This window comes from Athene noctua, chromosome 10 (assembly GCF_965140245.1).
Source record: "Athene noctua chromosome 10, bAthNoc1.hap1.1, whole genome shotgun sequence".
Taxonomy (NCBI): Eukaryota; Metazoa; Chordata; class Aves; order Strigiformes; family Strigidae; genus Athene; species Athene noctua.
The window spans coordinates 19585770-19612347 of record NC_134046.1 but is presented as its reverse complement, the minus strand read 5'-3'; the positions used below and the strand labels follow the sequence as shown (position 1 = coordinate 19612347).

General features: G+C 37.3%; 1 protein-coding gene across 10 annotated transcripts in view; it reads right to left on the bottom strand.

Moving 5' to 3' along the window:
* Positions 1-26578, bottom strand: part of DOCK3 (dedicator of cytokinesis 3) — a 222402-nt gene that overhangs the window by 81043 nt on the left and 114781 nt on the right. For all 10 annotated transcript variants that reach the window (XM_074913853.1, XM_074913859.1, XM_074913854.1 and 7 more), the window contains exons 11-14: positions 21632-21692; positions 18680-18827; positions 9741-9829; positions 6238-6363 (exon numbers count right to left, since the gene is read on the bottom strand). In XM_074913853.1, coding sequence (XP_074769954.1) covers positions 6238-6363; positions 9741-9829; positions 18680-18827; positions 21632-21692 — 424 coding nt within the window. The remainder of the gene's footprint in view (positions 1-6237; positions 6364-9740; positions 9830-18679; positions 18828-21631; positions 21693-26578) is intronic.

Below are 26578 nucleotides of genomic sequence, written 5' to 3'. Positions count from 1 at the left end.
TCTGTCTGTATTTGTCAAATTTATTTACTTAGGGCCCAACACTGTGATATTCTGTCTACTCCACTCTCTAGCATCACTGGGTTTAGCATCTTTTTGAAAATACTAGCATTTACAGAAGAGTGCCAGTAACCTCCCAGGCGTGAAGGACACTCAGTATCTTCCACGATGGCTTATGAAGAAAACACAAACCCACACATTTATGTCCTATATATAAAGAACATCCCCAGAACTAGAGTAAATCAGCATCACCACACTGACTGCAATGAAGTTACTGCAATTTAAACCAGAATAACACAGAATCATCTAGGTTGGAAAAGCCCTTGAAGCTCCTCCAGCCCAACCATGAATCTCACCCTGACCGTTCCCCACTCCACCAGATCCCTCAGCGCTGGGTCAACCCGACTCTTCAACCCCTCCAGGGATGGGGACTCTACCATTGCCCTGGGCAGCCCATTCCAACGCCAAACAGCCCCTTCTGCACAGAAATGCTTCCTCAGAGCCAGCCTGACCCTGCCCTGGCCCAACTTGAGGCCATTCCCTCTTGTCCTATCACTTGTTACTTGGTTAAAGAGGCTCATCCCCATCTCTCTGCACCCTCCTCTCAGGTAGCTGTAGAGGGCCATGAGGTCTCCCCTCAGCCTCCTCTTCTCCAGACAAACCCCCCACAGTTCCCTCAGCCGTTCCCCATCAGACCTGTGCTCCAGACCCTGCACCAGCTTCGTTGCCCTTTTCTGGACATGCTTGAGTAATTTAATGTCCTTTTTGTAGTGATGGGCCCCAGCAAGTAACTAAAATTTTTGAGACAAACTATAAAACATAGAATACTTATATTCACAGATACTGTTATAATGTGCTTTGGCTCTATTTGCTCTAGGTCTTTACAATGGTAACTGCTCTTCTTTCTGGCCAGGAGTACCATACTAACCCAGACATCCCCTTGATGGGCAGCTCTTCTCTGCAGTAGCTTTGGAGGCCAGTGCACAAGAGCAGAGTGCCAGTACTTGGATCCTGATCTCAAAACAGCATACTAAACCTTTACTTTAAGTTGTAACTTTCTCCAAATAAAAAACATGCAACCACTTCTGAAGTGCAGTAATTTCAACACAGAAGAGGTTAGCAGAAGGAGGCCCACAATCAGCTTTGTGATCACCACGTATTTTTTCAAAATAAATGGACTAAACGAAAAAAATGACAAAGTGCAATTTATGGGAAGTGTCTCAAATGCTCTCTGGCCTTCTGGCTGACCATCATGGACTTGTTCTCAGTCACATCACAAAAGATTAAGAGTGCCAGGCCTCATACTGCATCATTTTGCCTTGCTTTAATAGCAAAGTCACCTTTGACACTGGTGTAACACTGCTGTACTGTGCACTGTATTACTACTTGCCTGTTAAAATTAAGAAGCCTGGTATGGTCAGACAGTCTCTGGGAATCATATTAGACCCATTTCAGCATCTTATTTTTCTGCCCCCTCACCAGTTACTCCCTAATTTTAAGGCCTATATTCTTGAAATAGTTAATGTATGCAACTGTTAATGTTATTATGAACAATATTACAGCAGCAAGGGGAAACAGAGTTTTTATCTACTGCCTGTATGGCAAATTAAATTAACTTTATTTTTCTTCTATAAAGAGAACATTATGCAAGTTTAACTCTGTTCCTCTAGTTTTCAGTGAACAGAACACTCAGTTGTTTCAAGGAACAAACAAAATCTTCCAGATTATTTGGTATTCATTGTTTGACTACGATATCTAGAAAAGAATATATAGAATGCTCATTTTAAATTAAATGATTTCCCTGAAAGAGTTTCCCTAGAGTATTGGTGAGTGATTTTAAACATATTTTTTTCTTATCTCCTTCAGCTTAGCATTTTAACTTCCTATTTCTGAAAGTTTATTAATGACAAAAGTGGTTTTTATTCTTCTTGTAAACACTTTTGGGGAATAATTATTACATAATAGTGTCTTTTAGTCTCATTGACTCTCTTGCCATGAACATTCTGAGAATAGCTGATGGATTTTGCCACATTTGTTTCTTAATGTATTTTATCCATGACTTTGTGCTCACTGACAGAACAGATGCTGAGATGTTTCTCACCTGCTACTGATTCACCTGTCATAGCTACTAAATTTGTGTGAAACACTGTGGTATGAAGAGACACTGATAAGACAAAGTCTATGCCTCTCTGTTACCAAAGTTTTCCTATGGTGTCATGATTTGCTATCTTTATCAATCCCCAACATTCCATGAAAGATATGAAAATGGGAAAAAGCAAGCAATAAGCAGACATTACACAGAAAAGCAGAAACTTACACCCAACTATCTTCATCTCTGCATCAGAAAGAAAGAGGAAAGAATAAAGGGAAGAAAGGGAGAGAAGCCAGGAAATTAAGGAGAGAGAAAAAAGAGAAAGAAACATCACTCACAAGTAGAAGATGAAGCATGCACTTTTCTTCAGAGGATCAAAGTAAAAGACAGAATACTTATCAGCACATGGGGAAGGGAGGGGATGTCCTTTGGGGAACTGACAAACGCCATGCCTATGCAATAGATTTCTGATCAGCAAGTTCTGTATACAAATAAAGTTGCAATCCAAAAGGCAAGCAGCACATGCCTCATTGCTTTTATCTCTGGGGAGAGGTAAAATTGGCAGGATCAGATGGACGGTCTTAAACCCAGTACCAGTTTAGAAAAGAAAAAAAACAAAGTACAAATGAACAAAACCCCACCATACATGAGGCTGGTTTGACTGAATCCCTTCTGATTCGGACAAAAAAAAGATAATTAAAGTCTTTATGATGCTCTTCTCAGATCACAACACAGCAGGAAACAAAGAACATTTCATCTTTAGAAATGAAGACAGGCATGGTTATTCTGTAGGATATTAGTCTTGTTCTGCATAACCATGCAAGACATAAGCACATAAAGACCAGTTTCACTTTATTTCTTAATGATGACCAGCTACCACTTACATTGCTCATATCTGAGGGAGGGAAAAGAGGGCTTGGTACAGGAACTAATGCTACTGTTTAGAAAACAAAATGGGATCGGAAAACTCTGTGAGAAGTCACAGCTATAGAATTATACTGATTAAGATGTGTACATGTGAAAGGATTTCCTATTAAAAAAGAAAACATTAAAACCTATGACCAAGAAGATTAATTTGAAATTCTACAACTATTTACCTTTTAAAAATCGATTTCTTGGTTCAGCAGAATGATCACTGCATATTTTAACCATGCTAGGTGATGTACCCTTTATTAATTTATTAATAAAAACATTTTCAGACCACACTGCCTTGAAAAACTGCATCCACTTGCAAAATACGTCATGAACTTTTTGTGCTCTTTTCTGAAAGAAGAAACCCTGTCTTTAATGAGAAAGAAAAAGTTCTGAAGCAAAGCAAGGAAAAGGTAGTTTGACGAGGACAATTAAAGCAGCAGACATGGTTGAGAACTGCTAACGTGCATGACAGGGCTGGTTTTCTGTTTGGTTGCGGTTTTTGATTGTTGTTTCTTTGGTGGTTTTTTTCTCCCCCCAGACTGAAATATTTTCTATCTTCAGACAATACTAGTAAAGCTAAGAAGGAAAGTTTGACTCTGGCTGTAACAACATAAGAGCAAAGTAAATTGATATGCAATCCTTGTTCACCTAGCTTGGCTAATCCACCTGAAAGATTACTTACTCCACCCAAACATTCTACTCTGGACATGAGGGAAACTCAAGCTCAGTTTGATCTACTGTTTTAAAAGCAAACAACAGGCAAATATCTGCTGTCACTTGAATAATGTCAAGCATATTTTTATTTTAAAAAAAATTGTAAATAATTAGAATGAACACTGTTCGCTGCATCAGTGAAGTTGTATTTTAATCTCTTAATTTTTTCAGAGATTCATTATCCTAGAGAACACTCAGGAAAAAGAAAAATTTTGTTTAGAGCACCATTCATGGCTACGTCTCTCCACATCTCATCTCTACTCTGACAATGTCCTAATTTATCATTACAGTGAAAATCTATTCACACTGGCTGCCTTTCTTTTCTTACCTGGTATTTAGAGACATTTACAAACTGCCTTTCTCCACAAATGTAAGTGGTTTTGTTTTGTCTGGGTTTTTTCCAAATACAAATTCCTAAAGCTCTGCATCTAAATTCTCTCTATGCAGACCTCTTGTAGCTCCCTTTGAACCAAGAAGTTCTTGGTGTTCAGCACCTCTAGAGAGGCAGCAAGCATTTACTAGCAGAATGGTGGTCCTTTCACATATTTGTTTGTATCAATATTTTGAGTATGTGTATATATATATGAGCCCAAATCCAAACAGATTATCATGTTTAAATCCCTGTGTTTTCTCCAACAATCGTGGTTCCCACAAACATGACATCAACAAGCAAATGTGGTCTTTTGAAGAAAACCATTTGAAAAACTGATGGGTGGAGCAGAGCTGGGGGGATCACTGCTGTACCTGTATAGTGAGCCTTGCAATGGGAGTGTTGCAAATATATGCTGTGGAATCTGGTTTTAATTTACTTAAATGTCCAAGGTCTCTAGGCTGAATATCACAAAAACATACTTAAGATGTTAAGTATGACATCATAAAAGATCATAAAAACATACTTAAGATTTGGAAGACAATTTTTGCACTGAGGCAGTATTTTCACTAGAGTTCTTCATTACACAGAGAAAGCAAGTTTGGAAATTGTAATTAGCTGCAATGAATAGAGAATTTGTAGTTTAGGGTAGGAGCACTTTTCGCTTGAAGACTGCTAACCTGCTTGTTCAAGTCCTGGACAAAAGCATTGCCCAAAATAGGAAAAGTACAGGGAAGACAGCCCACTATGCCACTTGTAGAAAGAGGTTAGTGTCCAGAAAATGAAAAAACAATTAAGGGGAACAGTGAGGCCATAAAGCTATTCCTCAAGCTTGTTAAAATTCAGTGGTCTGAAGTACCTGAGGGACATCTCTATACATAGAAATGGAGGATAAAGCAATTCTTGCAGGAGAACAATTCACTTACAGGAATGTAAATGCTGGTTTTGATGTTGACTTTTCTAGCTGTGATCTAGCTATTCCAGCTGACACATCCTGCTGTGATCTCACTTACGGCAGATCACCTTGCAGAAGCTGTATCTGCATATCGACATGCAATAGTTAATCTTCTCCATTTGATTGCTCTGGGTAAAGACTGGAACTGCTATAAAGTCACTAAAACCTAAAATTAATAATTGGCTTTATAGCCCACATCCTCTGCCGCTCTATTATTTTCAAGTTCATTAGTAAATAAAACATATACTGTTTTGAATCCCTTTATTTTGGTTTCTATAAATTCTTCCCACCTACTCCCTATTTTTATTTTGCTTCCTGAAGAGCCTCCATAATGAGGCTACAACTGCTTTCCATACTGTTGTGTCAGTGCAGTCTTTCAAGTAATAAAGTCTGATACTCTTCCCATTATGCTTTCATAAAATTTCCCATGTCTGCAAAGTCATCCTTGGTCTTGGTTATAATGCAGAGCAATGAGGTAGCGTTTCAAATGCTATACATGCAATATAATTAGTAAGCCCATTTCTTACTACACTGTAAAATCAAGACAGTATAATGCCAGGTTTCATATCTATTGATTGCATGACTGGCTAGGTTCTGGTTTCCTCCCTAAATGAACTCTTGGCTGTGCTGTGGCTACCTCAATTTGTGCCAAAACAAGAAGCATCTCAAGCTGCTGCTCCAGAAGTAAGAAGTACAGCAATGCTTCAGCCAAGAGGGCAGTTGCATGGCCTAGGTGCTCTGTAAGGCCAGCTGGAAAATCAGACAAGATTTGCAGGCTCATGTATTGCCAACCATTACAAAAGGATCATAACAACTCCAAAAATCAAGGTGGCAAAGTGGAAATTCTTTTTCCAGCTTTGGACTATTGCAAAGAAGAAACTTCTGCATTTTAAAAGAAATGTCTCTATGCTTAGCATAATGAGGGATATCTCATATTGGTGGAGGAGGTGGGGGGAATATCAAAGGAATCTTTCCAGATCACCTTCTATACCTATGAATTTAACATCTTACATTACTATAATGTTTGTCGATTAAAATGTTTTAACATGCCTCCCTGAATCTGGAATTGGTATTTATTGATAAATAAGACAACTCTTCTATTATTCATCTTCAAGTAAAGCACACATCCCAGTGTCACTTGTCTAGGAGAGAAAAAAATGTCCAATATTTTAAGATTAGAGCTGTTATGTTTACCTGGCATTATAACATCTGGAAAACCCAGCTTCCTGGTAACAGAAACCCCTCTGTTAAAGATCATTGGGTTTTCCCTTCGAATCTGCTCCATGTCGCCACGAAGAAGCTGAAGAGATATTATAAGTCCTAGAAAAAAAATCAAAAATGTTCATTTTTCAGACCTAAGTATTAGATGTCTGTATATACAAGGCATGCTGTTCCTCCACAGTTATTTTAATACAAATATATAAATACAGAGTTCTTTTCTCCCTTGGAGTACTTTAAAACTGAAATGGAAAAAACGAAACTGCTTTAAGGGATCAGTTAAGAGCATAACATTATATTAAAATACCATTTTTAAAAATCAAAATACTTAATTTCAGAGATCTCACAAGTTACAGTGAAGTACTTCACATTTTTTCTATTCCTCACATAGAGCAGGTTATAACACACCACACAATGCTGTCTCTAAAGTGCTTTTAATCCTGTTTAATACCACACACAAAAAATAAAACTCAAAGAAACAAGTGGAACAGATATGCTTTAACTACTTCACAGAGAAAAGTTGATTTTAATGAAATTCCCTTCAGTATCTCAACATGTTTTAAGAGTACCAACTGGTCAAACTGACTTCAGCAACCAGCTCTTTCAATGCAACCTTTTGTTTGGTGTATCAACCGAATAGCTCGAATAGGAGTACTTTCATGGTTAATCTTCAGGACAACTGTATTCTCTAGTTGCTTTTAATTTATAGCATGCTACACCCCTAAAATGAGGATAATGTACTGGTAAAGTTACAAAGTCAAGCATTACAGTATCAGAAAATGACAGGATTAAGCTCAACCATGCAAGCTTAGTCTCATCTGATAAGCATACATTACCAGCTTCACCTATCAATGTGAATTACGTTCACATAATAATTTTTCTCAATCTTTATCTCATTCAGTGGATGATAGTCTATAGTTCTTTCTATCATCTTTTTTCACTCTCTTTGTTAGACAAGTTACTAGGGGATTGAAACCAGTAATATCACGTACCTCCCACTCACTTTCTGCTCTTTTCCCTTGAAATAATTTTCAAGCCTGTTTGGCTTCAGACAAATTTGGCAAATAAGTAGATATCTAGATAATGTGAAGATTGTGTATGTTTTATGAATACTGCGAGCTGGGATGAAAAAAAGAGCATAAAGTCTTAAAATGAAGGAAAAGGAAGGCCAACCAGCCAGCTGGGCAATCAGCATGCATGTACTCAAAAGCTGCCAAAACATAGACTCGCAACTGTCCAGCTAAGTAGGCAGAAGAGAGCTGCAAAGCACTGCAGGGAAAACAGGCTTTATAACCATGGAAAAAATTCAAACCCTTTGAATACGATGTATGAGTGTACATCAGCGTGTGTATGTGCTACAGAACATAGAACAGAACACAGGAGACAAGTTCATTAGAAATCAGTCCTGACAATTTTTCATTTTATATCACCTTTTGCTATCAAAAAAACCTACCTCAAATTAAAAATATTCCAGCATAAAGGACTGGAGCAAATTTGGAAGTTCAGACCTCCACATACCCCTGGTACTTAACAAATAACAACTTAATTCAACTATTATCTATAAAAATCAGTCACTAGAGGTAACAGAATATGTAATTTTCCAGCATATATTACTTATGTGATACACTCCCACATATTCCATCCCAAAAACCTTCTGCCTAGGTTCTTGCTCTCTCCAAGAGGTTTTGTAAATCTGCTCTCCAGTCCTCTTTTCTACCCAGCCTATCCTTCCAGTTTTTCTTCTATTCATTGCAGCAGATCCGAAAGACTAATTTTACACAAGAACTGGGAAGGTGGGGAGAGAAAGAACCAGAGAGCTTTTCTTCAGGGAAAAATCACACTTGTGATCTGAGCATCTTCTCACTGTAAGAGCAGGTTCTAGGAGGCCCAAGTTGTATTACTTATGCTTAAATCATGTCAGTCTGCAATAGTGTCCCTCCCACCATGACAATACCTCTGCCAAGTTTCAACATCCTATTCCAGAGATGCACAGATCTTAATGAAATGTTTCAAATTATTATTTTAAAAAGCCAAAGGCAAGGGTAAGAAAGCCAGATATTTCCCTTTCTCTCTGCTCTTCAAAAAAGTACAAGCTTTAAAAAAAAAAAAAAAAATTGTAGGCAGACACCTGGCATTGGAAATAAAGACAAACAGTCCAAGTTTTCAAACTTATAAACAATTCAGGAAGATGTTTAAATGATAAGTGGTGGATGACCTTAACTGTAACAGGAGGAACAGCAGGGAAGGAGACCAGCTTTGCATGTAATAAAATTCCAAACCTGAAAGCTGCTTTATTTGCTTATTATTATGCTTAATATCTTCTATGAAAGCATGCACTGTATATTCCACTACAGTACCTCAATATGCAAACAAGTGTAATTAAGACAGTATCAGTATTTGGACATCAGTATGCCAATGAATCAGGCATTCAGTAATGAACACAAAACTAGCTGTAACCAAGCAGAACTGTACCCTATTGGCTGGTCATTTGGAATGGAATAGTAATATCTCTGAATTAGTGAACTACAGAGATCTTTAAATGAAGTAAAAGGATAAGACAAGATTTACTTGCCATATTTATCTGTCATTAACTAGGAAAATAAAAACGGATTTGAAAGGTGGCAAAAACTCTATCAAGATGGTTATTCTCCTCAACTATGTCATGAAACATTTAGTACTGAAATTATCGCAGAGAGTCTTATTGATAACTTATTTGTAGGTACAAAAACACCACTTATTTTCTGGACAGTCAGAGTTTTCTGAACAGTCAGACAAGTATGTTAGACAAATTTAACCCCTGGCTTTGCTTCTGTTGACAAGGATGCATGGAGAGCAAGCCTTAGATATGTTGTACCTGGAATTTTCAAGGGAATACAGGATGAAAAGGAAGACAGTTTTACTCAGGGAAATTCTGATGAATAAGATCAAATTCTTTATTTTCTGTGCAGCCAAGTCTGGTTGCAGTAACTTAAGCTAGTGTCACAAAAAAGCTTTTAAAGGAGTTCTGCCAGTGCCGATTGCTGCTTATGCTGTACCCTCCCATGGGCTAGTAGTTTTCACAAGTGTAGATACATTCAGTAACAGCCAATAAATGAAGACTCACAGAGTAAACGAATAGTATAGCAGGCCACTAGCTGTCTCTGCTGCAGATCTCTCTTGAGAAAAAATAATAGTATAGATAAAATGATAAATGGAATTTAACATGCTGAATTAATATTATTGTCAGCCATATCTGAGAAGGAAAGGTACCAGGTGTTTGGGTTTTTTTAAATGCCTGGTTAAACTGCCAGACACAATACAGATTTCCACTTGTAAACTGAACGTGAATGAGTTTGAGCTAAATTTTTAAATGACCACAAGTAGAGAAATTCATCTATGCATCATCTCACCTCTCACTGAATTTCTCTGCTATAAGTAGCAGTTTCCTAAAGGAAATCTTCAGCTGTTACTATGACAAAAATGTACAAGTAGATATTTACCGTAGTTTGAGCTCGGTGCTGTGTATTTGGTGCTGGACTTGCGAATAATGTTTTCATGGATCTGGCACCATTCATTTTCATTGTTACACCTAAAATAAAAGAACACTAAATTCAAGTTAAAAGCTTTCTGCTGAACCACCTTAGGACAGGAGAGTCAACTCTGCTGTAGAGATAACATGAAAGGTTGTGGGGTGTTGATGAATGAGGGAAATCCCACATAACTCTTATTTTTAAAAGTGGAAGGAAACAAAACATTCCCTAATAGTTATCTCCTTTTTATGGACACCATGGAGCCTGTGGTGACTTTTCTGTCATCAAAGCCATTGTTTCACTCTTCATATTATGATAGAACAAAGAAAGCTCTGGGACATCCTATTTGAATTCTGTGCCTGTAGAAAACAAATGTTAAACAGAAATTAACTGTTGCCATATATTTTTGTTTTTAATTAGGAAAAAAGTTAAATTAACAAAACAAAAAATGAAATTTGAAAGACTAAATAGAACTCTGATTTCTTTAGTATCTTGGGCATTTACAAGATGACTTTTGCTTACCTACATATTTTACCGAATGCCTTGAAACATGATGCAATCCCCCCAAACTGTAGGACAAAAATATATAACAACGTAAAGCATGCTTCTGCATGTATATCATTTTCTAAAGGTGCATTTCACAATTGTTTATTCATCTACACCTAATTTTAATAAGCATTTGTAAATACTGTTATATTTAATGTTCAGTTACATTACCATCTGTAAATCCTCAATAAATTTCTAGGATAGAAATGAAAATATCTCTCGACAGATTTCTCATATTTCCACTCAATATTTTTTCACCAGGAAAAATTCAGTTGTTAATATCAGTTTCAACAACTTGGTGTGTGGATTATAATCTTGTTCAAACAATATTCAGGCAGGATATCTGGCTGCACTGCCCTTGATCAAACAGATTCAAACCCACCGGATGTACATCTTAGCAAGATCACCCCTTAATGGCAGCACCTATAAACAAAACTGTTCTAAGTATTTCCTGCTAAATCTACCTTTCCTGTTAGGTTATGCAGTTAATGGCTCATCTCAAACACAAAAGGGAAGAGGAACAATGGCAGGTAGGGGAACAATGGCTGCTGCAGGAGGATGTTCAGCACATTATCCAGGTGCAAGACGAGTCAGTTGGAAAGGCTCTCTGGATCCCTTTAAAGACTAAAATGGGTTACTGTCTTTGGTCATGCAGAACTCATTACGGGATGTCGGGGAGGAGCATTTGGGGATTGTTCAAGACATAATATGAATTGTAGGGAAACAGAGGGATAATGGTATAAAATGGCCCATTCACATGTAAATAAGTGGCTTGTCTGACCATGCCCTGTGCCTGAACTGAGTGTCTCAAACCAGGCACAGGAGGGATTTGTAGTGCATATATGTATGTATGTATGTATGTATGTATGTATGTTTTCTATTAACAAGTCTGTATCCTAATAAACCAGAGAGCAAAACAGGATGAGGCCTCTGGTACTGTACATGTTTGTATGAGTGCATACGTTCTGCCTGTGCTGATCTACGTGGCCAGCTGTATGTGCATGTATTGTGTGTACGTTCACGTGCAGGATATAGGCTTGGAGTTGTGCCTGGCTGGACCTGGGGGCATGGAGCTGTGGCAACATCAGCTCTCAGGCTACTGAATTCAGCAGCTCTTAGCATCTCCCATCACCATTCCAATGCCCTTAGCAATTTCAGAGACTAGACTAATTGCATGACATTGCACACTTACATGAGAGTTTCCTTTTGTTTGTTTTTTTTTAGGCTAACTTCCAATTCCCTCCTCCATTCTTAACCTTCCTCAGGACTGTTTCCTCAAATTGGAAAATATTATCTTCAAAATACAAGTTAATGAGAATTATAAAGGCATCAAGAAGATATGACTGTAACAGAGAATGGGCCACGCTCTCTACTGCAGCAAGATACCATTCCATTGTAATAAAATCAGACTGTCTAACTGTGTAGTGGAAAGTCAGACTCAGCATCTCTTACTGCTCCATTCCACGCCTTATGTATAAATATTTTGAAGTGGAGCAACATTTAAAAAAAAAAATCCTCTGTAAATCACTGTGTATCTGTAGCTCTACAGATATTCTCATTACTCTGACAGCAAGATTCTGGAGAAATCAGGAACGCTGCAGTATTTGGAAATTACATTGTGATAGAGATGGCTGAGAGCACCAGAAGCAGATGTTTCAGTTCCTTTCTAGTCATGAAGAAATACAGTCCTTCCAGTGATAATCCAGAAAAAAAATCATTATGTGAGCAGAGTACCAGCAAAGCAGGAAACAGAACCAGAGCTCACCTGGATGCTTACTTCCTTCTAGATCTTGGGCACCTGAGTCAGAATTGCCACACTTCTGTTTAGGATTCAAAGCCAAAAATGCAATTGCACTGCCACTCAAAGTAGTCAAGGAAACAAGCCCCATGTTCTCAATCCATAGGCTACTGTCCCATTGTATGAGACACACACATTAGACTGAGGGAGGGAGAAAGGCAAAGAGTTAATTTAGATGTCCCTCTTTATTAAGCTATTATATGAAAGATGTGCCATACAGTCTTCTCTCTTGTGAGCTGTGTTTTTAATGAAAGTGACTATGGCTGTTGTGTTTAGCACCGGATTCAGTGTCACCAGCACCTTTAGAGGTCTTCTGGGCCTGCCTATACAATCAGGTCCTCACCCGATATAGGCAGATATTCAGTTTCATTGTTTGCAAACAATAACGAATGCCTCTTTTAACTTACATATTCAAAGACAAGAAACCTCTGGTGTTAAGACAATGGTAGGGACCAAAATGTAGGCATCACATTGATTTTGAAACCACTGAAGCGTTTTTCTAACTTACCAATTAGGAAAATAAAAATCCCTATTACGTCTAAATACATACTAAGCTACGTTGTTACATCATATTTTATATGTATCTGTATACTTCAGCTCTTTTTTCATCCTGCAACTTCTATTCAACCCAAAATCTTACTCCCCCTGAAAGTAGCCTATGCTATATGTTTAGTGAACTTCCCAAACCTTTTCACAAAGCAAAGACATAGTCTGGATCCACTACAGAAAATTTGCTCGAGTGGTAAGACATAGTCAGAACTATATTTTGGTAAATTACCGTTTACACAACATGCCAATATTTAACTAGTTTTTGTTTATATGTTTCTACTGTCAGATGGGCAAAGATAATACTTGGCAGTTGTTAGTCTGGATCTAGAATATTGTGCTCAGTTTTGGGTTCTCCAATACAAAACAGACAATTGGAGAGAGTCCTGTGAATGGGCACGTGGCTGGAGCAGGAGAGGATGAGGGACCTGGGCTTTTTCAGCCTGGAGAAGACAAGGCAAGAGGGAGCACATTAAGAGCAGCCTTCCAAAACCTACAAGCCGTTATTAAGACAAAAGAGGCAGTCAGATTCTTCAGTGGTGCATAGTGACTTGATGTAAAGCAACAGCCATTAATACAAACAAGAAAGGCTCAGACTGGATATTAGAATAAGCTTTCCCATGAGGACAGTCAAGCATGATTGGAACAGGTTGTCCAGAGAGGCTGTGCAGTCTCCATCCATGGAGGTTACCGAGACATGACTGGATAAAGCTCTGAGCAGCCTGGTCTGACCTCACAGCTGGCCCTGATCTGAGAAGGAGGTTGAATAAGAGAGGTCCCTATCAAACTGAATTAGGATTCTTATTTATCTTAACATCAAAGTTGCACGACTTTCTTTACACTAGTATATGTAAAGCTGTATAACCAACCTGTGAAGCTCACTGAGCTTGAATGGAATCATACCAGGAAAAAAGTGTCCTCGGTGCTATAGCTTATTACCACATCATGGAGGGACACAGTGAATGTTAAGAAGTACTTTACACTAATGTAAGCACAGCTGAAATGACAATTTTACTAGTATCATAAACTGATTGAAAACTAAAAATGCAGCCTTTACCACAAACAGTGCTGTTGGTTTAAAAAAAGAGAAAAAAACAGTATGTTGATCAAGTCTAATTGACTTTTAAACTCACTTGTGCTTTATTTAAATCACAACTACAAGATTTAAAGATTCTCCACGAAGTCAGCAATTTTTAACTCAGCATCAATAGTGAATCTTATTGCTCCTGAAGTGCAACTGAATTAAACAATTAAATTAAACTTCTGTCCTATTGACTCTTAAAAGTAAAAAAACCCAAAAGCCCAGAAACTAAGACTATAAGCCTTCAGAGCTCCTAGCAAGACAGGGCTCTTGAGAAATAAGTCACTTCATGAAACTTCTCCCAAGCATATTGACATTTTTTCCCTTTTTTGTTTCCCTCCAAGAGTACATAATGTCAGCAAAATCACGGTAAGATATGAACAAGCTACTGTGAAGGCAGTAGGGATTTTTTTTCTTGCTGCATTATGTAACTGAAGAATAGTGTGGCAAAAGGAATTAAGGCTATCTAGAACAAATAGTAGCTGGTAATTCTGTACAGCTTCAGTATTACAAAAGCATATACTGCCAAGAATGATGAGCTAACCCACAAAGCCTGTTATGGCACACTTATTGACACCCCCCACAAATGTTGATTAGTATAAAAGCAAAAGGGACATAGACAATTTGGAATAAATTAAACACAAAGTACAGACAGTAAAAAAGGAAAAATGGAGGAAAAACACTGAGTTACTTCCTCCCAGTGTGCTATTCAAATGTATTAATTTAATCAGTACACTGATCAGGCTGTATTCCTGCATTTCTAGGTTATCTGGTGCAGTTAGAGTGGGATTATCCCACCTGAAATCTCAGCTCCACCTGTCTCAACATTTCTCTTTTCACTCGAGTGGGTTTAGGTATCTCAGCTGATTGTTAAGAATGTATGAACATTAAAAAAAAACCCTTCCCACTGGCAATAGGAGATAGTACTATGCTGTGCTCTGAGGTTGTTGGACTAGGGACATTAGGGCGTACATCCCTCTGTGTTCCCATTTCTCTGTTTATGGACATGTTGTTCATAAACTTGTCAAATTCTCTTTGGACCTGCTAATATTGCCTATCTTCACAACATCCTGTGGCAGTACAACCCAGAAGATGATTACCTGCTTTATGAAGAAGTATCTTCTTCCATCTTTTTTAATGTCATCTACCAATTTCATTGAGCATCCTTCATTCTCGTACTGTTGTATTCAATGAACAACAGTTTACCCTCCACCATGGTTTTCTAAGGCTTGGTCGTATCCCTCCCCACCACCACTTTTCTCCTCTTCAAGCTGAAGCTCCCTGAGTTCTCAATCTCTCTCATACAACTCCATGCTGCTAAACATTTCAGATGCTCTACTCCATATCTTCTGTAACTACTGTACCCTTTCTGGGAAGAAAGATCAGATATTTACACAGTATATCAAGACAGGTCAGCACTGAAGTGACCTTCCAGAATTAACAGTATGGCAAATTGACTATATTTGCACTCCCCAGAACAATCTCTCAAAACCAAAACACAATAGAGCTAAGACATTTATGGAGAGTACAAAAACCCTTTCAATAATTGTGGTGTTCTGTGCCAATAATCAATGTTCAGCTTAATTGTTGGGAAATAAAAACCCAAACTTCACATTGCCAAGATGTTAAAATTCATCATCCTACTGCAAATACTATCACCCTTAGAGAGATAATCTATAGGACAAATTCTATACCGTCTTCAACCCTCACTGCTGAGACTACAGAATATTTCTAACCTCTGATAATTTTTTAGTTGCTGTACCAGCCTCTGGAGTGCATGCTATAATGGATTTCAGCCTCCAATGACTTATGCCTGCAAATTAACCTGGAACAAAGTTATCCCAAAATCAATGGACTGTAAAGATAGCTTAAAGCTAGTTTTGTACCAACTACCCATGTAAGCTGCACTTTATATTTCTTGAACACAAAGAAGAATATTCTTCCCAAGCTTGAACTGCTGGCCTGAAAACACTTGCTTGTAATGCATTTTATTAACGTTTTACTTGTCTAAATACCAAATATATTACAACATACATTTCCAATTTAAACAAGAATTTTCTCCTGAGCCATCCATCACCTTTTCAGGTTGGCTGATTCTACAGTAAATTTATCATTTGGAATGTTTGCCATACTACATCAGACCCCGATGTCAAACAGATGGGGACAGAAATGCAATGTACACTCTTGTTCAGCTGGGCAAATAGCAACAACTGAATATCAGAAGGAAAAGGCATTCAGGCAATATACCACAATAAGAGAAAGGAATCTCAAGAGCTAGTGCTGGAGAAGGAGAAAAATAAAGTATTGAGAGAAAATAGGAGAAAAAGTAAAACTGAAAGAAGATAATATCAAAGAGAAATACATGATGTTTTTAGGGGAATGGGAAGATTGACTCAGAGAGTAACATTCAATGAGCTAAAGATAAAAATTTATATACAAATACTAAATCAAGTGATCTGAAAAAATGGATCAAGAATTTAGTTTGCATCTCACTTCTAAAATATTTTACATGTACATTACTAAAAAGAATTATAAAAGTAAACCTTTGTGCTTTTACATAATGAGCTTATGACTAGACCTGTGGTACTATATCCTCTTAGTAAAATTATAACATGACTGTGGGATTAACAAACAGGAAAATCTGGATTGTGAGAAAGAAGTGTTTCTCAGACATAAATCTTTAACAATGAGGTGGCAAGATGAGAAAAACTGGTGAAGTACATTGATTTTTTTCCCCCTCCATAAGCACTCTCTCTTGTGGATCCAGCAAAAGACTCCACTGAAAGACCACGTATTTGTTTCCGTCTTTGTTAGGCTTTCAGTCTCTCAATTTTTTTCCAGCTTCTCCCCATGAAAAGGCTTTTCTGGCTGTATGCTGACTACCTCATTTGTGGCAGCTGTAAGCTTTAGCCAGATAGCGTATACAAAGAATGCTTTTTACCGATCCTTTAAAAATACAAATACACATCCCTACTTATTTCCTCTTTATGATGTTTTTGGGTTGGCCATAGGCATTTTAACAATAATCAAAATGAAAGCAGCAGGTAAGAAAATCAGTTCAGCATCGCTTAAGCATTTATACACAATTGTAAATTTACAGCAGACAAAAATCTGTCGTTTCAGTTTTAGTCTACAAAGTAACCCTTTAGCTAAAAGAATGTGCAAAGAGAAGATGCAAGCAGATAAACCTCTGAAAACTTTCTGTCATAGAAGACCAATAGCTATTAAAGCTGCAAAAGGGATACGCTGGTGCCCTTTAGATACATACATTTTCCCTTCTGAAGATTTTTGTTGGAGGTTCACAGAGCAGTATTAGAAAAGAATGATGTACAAGACTTATAGTGACCCAAATGAAAGATTATACTGATTAAAAAAAATTACAAGCATGTGACTATAGAGTTGGATTCTGTTACGGGTTCTGCCTCCTCTCTGGGAAGGCAGTAATGACTGTGTGTGTATGTTGAAAACTAAGGGTGTGGGGAAGCAGATGTGAAGAATAACAGCTGGTATAAACCTACTTAAACATTTAGGCAGATAACAGCTGGTACTTTGGGTGGTGTGAAGGGAAACCGTATTAACAAAACACTTCAGATTAAGAGGAAGAAAAGGGAAGATCGCTATCTTGCAATTTTTTTGATCACAGTACTAGGACTTTGGATTGCTCCAACTGGCTCCATGATTTCATTTGTCCCTGACAAATGGAGAAGTCCAGTATTTAACAAGTTTTTTCTTCTATTTTTTAGCAAATAAGAAGCTAAATATGCATTAAAAGGACATCAAAACAGAAATTTGATATTCAGAATGTTCCATTACTGTAAACATTAAAAATTTTGCAGTTGCAATATATTAACACCATATCTAGAAGGCCAATATTAACCTAAACTACATAATCAAAAAACACTGGTTTGAGATAAACTGAAACTGAGTGGTGACAAAATGCCAAGATAATCCAGATTCTATTGACAAAGAGAAGAAAGACCATTTTCTTCCCTATAACTTGACATTTTTGCTACAGTTTTCATAACTGTTGGCAAAAGAAGAATACAAGAGCTGCCTCCGAGAGACTTTCGTTGGACTTACAGTTCTCTAATGTATGAAGAGATATTCAAGAATCTTTCAGTGAACACTAGAAGACATTTTTTTATTTATAGTTTCCCCTGAATGTCAGATTTTCTGCTGCTGAATGCACTTCTCAAAAATAACAAAGTTCTATAACCCCCCAAATGATCTTATTAATTGGAATAGTGGCCACAGACCGCAAAGTAATGTCAGCTGTATCTCAGCCCATCTGCAAAGCAGATCTTGCCAGCATTTATCCTCACTGAGAAGAGATTTAAATATTCCTTGCAGTCTCCAGACACTTTGTCTGTGGCCTTTTCATTACAACTGTGAGACCACATTTCATAGTAAGACTTTGTTAGTTCAAAGTTCAAAATCACAAATAACTAAAAGATTCTTGCTCAAAAAATGTTGACTTGCTTTAAGTTTTCTGGTCATACACTGTTGAATTCACTTGCTTTCTACTTCTTTTCTTGGTCACCATGACTGATAAGAAATGGGAGATTTGGCATGAGTAACCATTCCCTTCATCAGGTAAAATACAGCTTATTTCTTCGGTTTTGAGATTAGCATATTTTTAAAAGATCACATTAATAAAAGTGCAGCTTTGCCAAGTCACACAGATTTGGGCAATATTCAATAATTTCTGAAGCATTTCACATACCTGAAACATCTGTGATGATAGTCACTACATTCTGTGAGCTTCTGGAATAATAAAGGAGCAAAAACCAGTGCCAACAGCATGAGTTTACCTCGCGAGAAGGATAAAGCAGCAAATGCAGTTTATACCACCTTGATATTTAATATCTCTTTAGCATCTCATCACCCAATATATATGAAGCGTTCTTCCCAACTCTTTCCCTTCTAGGAGTTACTCACGTGTAAACTTTGAGAACAAAATCCTTCTCTTCTTTTATTTCAGAGATTGACTGAAGTACATCCATGATGCTCAATACTGCACAGCCATAGGGGCGGCGATAGTGTAAATGAGGAGGCCCTTTTTTTGAATCATTTAGCAACATGCGACCTAAAAATTAACAGAAATTTATAACATTAGAGATTCACATGCATCCATTCTGTCTATTCTGTTCTATTACCCCTCTGAGTATGCATACCTACAGTAAGTTTCAACCACAGCTTGCAGTCTTTCCTGTACCTCTGTACTGGGTCTGGCTGAGGTGGAGTTAATTCCTCGCCCCGGCAGCCCTCACTGCTGTGCTGTGTATTGGTAGCTACAAAGGTCTTGATGGCACACCAGCGTTTTGGCTACTGCTGCGCAGTGCTCGCACAGCATCAAGGCTGTCTCTCCAGCACTCCCCCACCTCACCCAGTAGACTGAGGGTGGACAACTTCTTGGGAGGGGACATAGGCAGGACAGCTGACCAAAGGGATATCCCACACCATATGATATCTGTTCAGCAATAAAAGCTAAGAGAAAGGAGGAAGAAGGGGGCATTTGTTATTACAATTTGTGTTCCAGAGCAACTGTTGCACATACTGAAGCCCTGCTTCCTGGGAAATGGCTAGACATCATCTGCTGATGGGAAGTAGAAAATAAATCTTTTGTTTCACTTTGCTTCTGCATGTGAGCTTTGCTTTGTTTTATTAAGCTTTCTTTATCATGACCCACAAGTTTTCTTCCACCTTATTTTCTCCCCCACCCTGTCCTGCTGAGGAGGGGAGAGACAGAGCAGCTTGGTGGGCAACTGGCATCCAGCCAAGGTCAATCCACCACAACTTCTCACTCTATTTCTTCCTATACTGTTTCAAATCCAGATGTTCAATTGAACCTACCTGACACATTGGGCTACTTTGGTTAAGGCACATCACCTCATTTAGCTACAAGAACACTCAAGGGCAAAGTGAACAGTGTCATGTCTGGCCATCTTTGATTTGCAGCTCCATGACACATATTTGTATCCAGCTGGGCTGACTACAAATCATCTGTTGAATGAGCTAAGAATACAGCTTGTACTCACCTCTCTGCATCCACGCAGAGATTCACTGTGGTCCTTTCATTGCAGTCTGGCATTTACACCAATTTTCACTTTATACAGTTGCTTTAAAGTAATGTATTATATTTTGTGTCACTTATAATGTTTGTCTTGGAGTGCATAAACGAGAATTCTGAGGTACGAAGCTGTTCAATGATTAACTTCCTATTGTTAAAGCAGTTTCTTAATAGAGTAAAAAATGCCAAGACCAGAAAAATCACTATAATAATCTAAGCCAACTTGTAACATTACACATAATAATTTGTCCAACACTCCTTACATCAAGGTTAAAAATCTGAGCTTGAACTACAGCATATCTTCCTACAAGCCTCGTTTACCATCAAGTGATACAGAATAATTCTAACTTTTAGACACCTTATAACACAGTGAAGTCAGACAATGAAAAACCAATCCTTTAACACACTGGTGACTCAGAAGGCATATTGTTGTTCACAGGACAACAATATGGTTTCACTAAGCTGTTTAGATGTTTTGTACTTCAGAAAAGGTATCTGTGGCTAGTAATGGATGCTGGTAGTGAATGGGCTGGAAATAGTGTAAATACCCTTTCATGGCAAACACTATCCTAGCCATTTTTCAGTTAACCAAAAACCTGAAAAACATGAAAGACAGAGCACTACTCAGTTGTTTAGAATAATACAACTGAAGAGATCGTCTGTTGTTCCTACTATATGTTGTTAACTTTCTAGGATTAAATATTTGAAATAAATATTTTACCTAAGTATAACTTGTCAATTTCTCAGTAAAAATATACTCTTTCATAATTTATATTTATAAATTTATAATCTTTAATTCCCTGTTACTAATTATATCCTTTTCAACTAGAGCTTTTTTCTATCCAACACCTTCCATGTAAGAAAGATTCTATTAATTTAGTTTGCATACCAGAAGTCATATAGTCACTTCACTTAAACACATTGCTGGGTTAAAAAATTCATCTAGCTGTCCATGAACTACTTTGAGCACTGTGCTATACTGTATAAAACACATTTCAAATTAATCTTCAATCATAAACACTTTCCATTCTTGCTATTGCAAATCTCAAAAAGAATAAACGAAGCCCTAGACTGGCCTGTGAACAGTCAGAGAAGCCCGCTCTATAAAGGGTGACTAGTCAAGTGAATTACCAAGTAAGGGCTTTCTTCCTCGGGTAGGGTCAGGTCTAGGCATTATGCATCTGGATCTCTCCTTTGCATATAACTCTATGCGAGCTGCCAAGACAACCTGGAAAGAAGCAAGTGTACACTGCGAAATGTTGGGCTGCAAGCCTGATAGGCTTCCAGCAGGTAGGTACTGCTGTTACTGCTCCTTTTTGGTGTCAGCAGGTAGAAAGAGCAGAAAGCTTTTTGGTGTCAGCAGGTAGAAAGAGTAGGAAGCACCGCAGACTCCTACACCAGAAAACACATATTTATATGTATTTGTCTAACAGCCTCTGATTTACTACATGTGAACGGCCAGGTATGCTGATGTCCTGCCCTGTAAACTAGCTATATACATACATTGTCAGTAAAAAGACCTCATTTGAAAGTTTGGAACATGGAACACAAGCCTTTTTAGTTCCTCCCTCCTCCCTCAAATGGGATGTTTAATCAACTATTTTGTTTCAGACTGAGAAAAAGAAATCTCACTGTTAAAGAGTAATCGGTAACTTTATAACATTTAGCTACATATGGTCTGAACATTAATCTCAGTAGATAGGTATGGTCTATGATTTGAGTTTTCTCACTAGTTAAATCATTATAATGTCACTTAGTTACAACATACATTTAAAAATATTGTTAATTAAATACATTTTAAGCATTAAATCATACTGTACCTATTCGAATTACATGGGCAACTATGTACAAATCTCTCTTCATGTCCTTGCTGCTGAGATCCTAAAAGATTGGAAAAAATATACATTAAAAAAAGAACACATTGCACTTCCAAAATAAGTGCATACAAAACTCTCATGAACAATAAGGACTATGCAGTATTACTCTCCATTCATTTAGCTCCTTCATCTTTAAATAAGGAAAAAGTATTATTATTTCTAATTTACAGACAAGAAAAATAAAGTATTGAAGGATTATATTTGGTTGGAATGATCTTTAAAAGGAAAAGAAAAGATTCTGACTCGACTGACTAATGATGCTGTATCAGAATTCTGGCAAACATTTAAAATGTTAATTTAATCCTTAATTCAAACACATCATTAGACTGCAATTCCTCAGAACAAGCAGAAGTCTGAAGAGAAAAAAAAAGTAGAAGACTCAGAGACATGGTTTATTTTAACGCTTTTAAATGTGCAGCCTTAATCCTGTTTCATATGATATATGTTCATTATGAAAGCAGCAAGGCAGTCTCTCAACCATGCATTGAACCTACAGGCTCTATCCATATGAGTTGATGGGAGCCAAGGGCAGCTAGTTCATAGCTAACCTGCTTAAAAGTCCAAAAGCAGGGTAGGCTGCATGCAAACTGCTGACTGGAAATGCTCTCTGCTCCATTCTAACTACAGAAACATGCCAAGGGACTATTTGGGGAGCATGGAAGTTGGAAAGGGTCATATTTGGCTAAACACATTCTAATTTAGTGACATAGATGGTCATTCTTATATTTAGTACATTGAAACAGTGATAAGGTATTGGAAAAACTAAGAAATAAACTCCGTTTTAAGATTAAGTAATTGCTTAGCAAAACACAGGACCTAAAGATCTCCCAAAAGTTATTTTTATGGCAAGCAGCTATATACACTGACAAAAACTCTGAAATTTCATGTCATAGAACAGCAAGTCAAAACTCTTAAAAATGAGCTTGAAGAAAAGAAAAAATGAGAAAGAACCTACAGAGGAGTAAAAAGAAAAGCTGAAACTAATGAAAACAAAAAAGTAGCACTGACCCTGACAAGCCTTTAATATTAAAGAAAATAAATTAAGAAAATACACAGAGTACTTTTCAATAATTTATTACTCCGGCTGGCTTAAATGCAGTTTCCTTAGCATGTTGTATTTTTTTCTGATAACCTTATAAACAAAGATGAAACTCTAAGACATTTTCCTCTTCCTTTTTTTTTTTTTAATCAGAGGAAAGACCTAAGAAACATTTCTTCTTAAGAGCATTAGCATTGTTCAGCAAGTTTTCCTTATGTTACTAACCTCCAAAACAAAAAGATTTAAAACAGCTATTATGTACTGCAAGAATATTCATTCATGTTTTAGACTCTGTTGCAAAAATACTCCTTGTGCTCTACAGCAACAGCTGCTGCCTCTCTTTCTCCACTCTACTAAGCATTATCATCTTATTATTATGTACTAACTTAGGCCATACAGTCTCCAAATTCTCCCCAAACGTACAGGGCATTGCTCCAGTCATTTCTCAGGAGAAGAAAAACTGGAAATGCAAAATTATTAATGTATTCTTCCTAAGAATGTGGGAGAGAGTGAAGTGTGTAGACATGTGAAAGAGAAACATCCAAAAAGAATGTTTTAAGATCAGTTACTGTTGTTCACTTCACTCCTCCCCTTACACTGACACAACTGACATCACCTCACATCATTCTAAAACTATTTTTGTTTGCTTGTACAAAATATTTTCAATGTAAGGCTTTTTAAAAACAGCTCTTGGGCTTGATATATGACTTTGCAAACAACCTGAGATAATAGCTATGTGTTCATGTTTCTTTTTTTCCCTTTTAATTGATTGAAGATATCCATCCCAGTAAGAGTCACTTCTAAAATGTATAGCTGCGTGGGAAGAACACCAGTGGTGCATTCACCTATGCACAAACGTAGCTTGGCCATCTACTACTACTTTTCTTTTGAAAATACAATGCAAAAATAAACTGGAAAAAATATCAGATTGAGATAAAATCTTGTATTTTTCTTTTAAGAAAACCACAACTAAGTGGTATTAAAACCACTGTCAAAGGAAATAATGCAATTTTAATATAAAGGTAGGAAGAAATTTTAAACTGTGGACATCTAAGTTCTGTCTTCCTAGTTTGAACCAATTTAGTGAATTAAAAATTGTACTTTGCTGGAAATCAAAACATGAACTTTAAATCACACAGCAAATTTCGTCACCGTGTGACTTGAGAAACCAAGTCTCAACAACTGAGATTATGATGGCAATGCACATAAATACCGAACTTCAGATTATAGTGACGTACAGCACAGTAACATCTGGGCACAGTAACTGAGAACTGGGTATAAAGATAATTTATTCTAAGGAGAAGTTGCAGCCCCTTTCAAATAGCGTTATATTGCTACATTACAGCAGGCAAGCAATAAATTCATGGCTGAATCTTCTTACTGTTTAAAAGGAACACTATTTCCCTGGGCAGCATATGCAGAGAGTTGCAAATACACTGTTTGGAATGCTTACTAGCTAGCAGATCATGCCTCTATGAAGCCAAAGAATTAAGCTATATAAATCTTCCTTAGCGTTTTCTCTATTTTGCTGCTACATGAATAAGGGAACATAATTTCTAGGCTTTCTTCATCACCTAACATACCAGTGTAGCATATGGTAGGCTTTATCTTTCATGTCTTGGAAAACTTGAAGTCCCATGATAAGAAGGGATTTGACATAGTTTTAATCTCAGTAGTGCCTGACAATACGTTTCAAAAAGAAAAAAAACTTGGGAGATAGTACTTAATATTCTACAGAGTCATAAATTTTTGAAAATATCTGTGATTTGACAGGGGGAATTTTATTATACTATCAGATTACCAGTTCTAATTAACAACAATTCAGAGAACTATATTTTCAAAGGGCAGCTGTCAAAATATCAGAAAACGGTAGGGCATGCACATATTGCTGGGTTCACACTTTAGTCACTTTTCAATTTCACGAAAAATATACTGTGTCACAGTCAAAAGACAAAAAACGTGGGCCCAGATGGCCTTGTATTTCATTTTGTACAGCAGTGGCTTTTTACAAGGCGAGAAATTCTTACTATGACACAGACCAAACAGTTAAAAACCCTGTGAGGAAGTCTTCAGATAATTTATTTGCACAAAATCCATGCGCATGCTTTAGGACCCGGAAGAGGGCAAACTACATTTATTATTTGTTTGCACGCAATATAAAAAAATGAATTTCCAGAAAGATGTTCTTAGCACTGCATCCACGGGGGTTTATTTCCCACATCCTTCTGAGCTTCTTAAATGACACTAGTTGATAAACAAAGTAATTTCATTACAATTCTAATTGCATGGCTTTTTAGAAAATCATCTCTAATTTTTTTCTGCCCAATATTTGGTATGGAAAAGAGTTACTCTACAATAATGGTTAGCTCTTCACAATGCTGGTTTCTATAAAGGGCTAAATGTATGTTAAAAAACCCCAAAACCATCCCCCAAACAGTAGAATCAAGGGTACCTGACTGGCAATAATTAAACAGCTTTATCAAATTCAGTTGCCAACCTCACAGACAGTAAGGTATTTAACAAAAATAGCAAGCTCACATCACATAGTTACTTTTTAATTCAGACACAGGAATGTTTCTAAAGCATGCATAGGCTGAGGTTTGCTTGAGTGAGCTTTAATCTTCAGAGGAAGCAGTTTGTCACCTTCAGTATGATATGACAGCAGATCTAAAAACAAAACCTAAGTAATTTTGATATATTACATGAGGAGACAGCTGAACCCCTAGAAGCAACAGAGATAGCAGGAAAGACATGGATACCTTGAATTATCTAAGATATGCCTCTGGGAAAGATTAGAGGTTTAGAAAGATACTGCAGGGTGGTGGGGGAGGGAAGAGGAAATCAATAAAGAGATTTCAAGTCAAGACTAACACAAACTTGGGAACAAACCTTAAAATCACAGAACTATCTTACTTTGGAAGCATTTCATAATTAAGAAGTTACAATAAGATAGAAGCATTGCAGATAAAATCATTACTCAAAAAGCTATTATTTGTTGCTCCTTTGCTACATATTTTAAAAAGTTCTTTGAATACACTGATGAAAAATCTTGTATTAGAACCGTGCAATTTTTTGCACAGAAAATTTTCCCAATTGTGACAACTCCTGTTATGTAGAGTATACATTCTACCAGAGAGAGTGACAGACAACATGTCTAAGCAACTCAGAGCGCTGATACTGCAACAGCTTTGGTATTTTTATCTAGTTAAATAGAAAGGTAGCTTGGGAGTGATCTCTGGTCAGAAGGATAGGTGCTACAGAGGGGTACACGTCTGCAATACTCGGGGCTGGCCTCTTTTAGACGGGGTTGACCCCATTCATAATATGCAGCAGGTCTCTTCTGGAAATACATTATGCCCCTAGCTGTAGTGTACCATTATTCTTTTGTATTTCTGAAAGGATGTAAAGACTGGTTTGCAGGTCACTGGAGCAGAACTGTTTCAACACTGTTCACAGTGCAGTGTGAAACAGGACAGTTGTTACAGGACCCTAAGGTATAATAATATCAGTGTAGATGGGGAAGTTTGATGGTGAAAATCTTTTTAAGAACGATGAACCTCAGAGGTCAGGAAGTGCCAAATTTGATACAAACCTGTTCTGCCTTTTGGAAATAACCCCTAAAGCAATTCTTAATCCTACACTCATACATTTGTATGATTCTTACAGGCGGTGGTGAAGCTTGCTCCCTGGCCACTTTTCTTTTAGAAGAGAACAATACTTGGTTTTGAGTTACCAGCAGTGGAGTCACTGGTGCCAACAGCAGTAGTGAGACACTGTTACCTCTGCTGACGTTTAATCAGCTGGTAGCACTTCACTGATAGTACCAAAACCAGAACTGCTACTGATGTCAG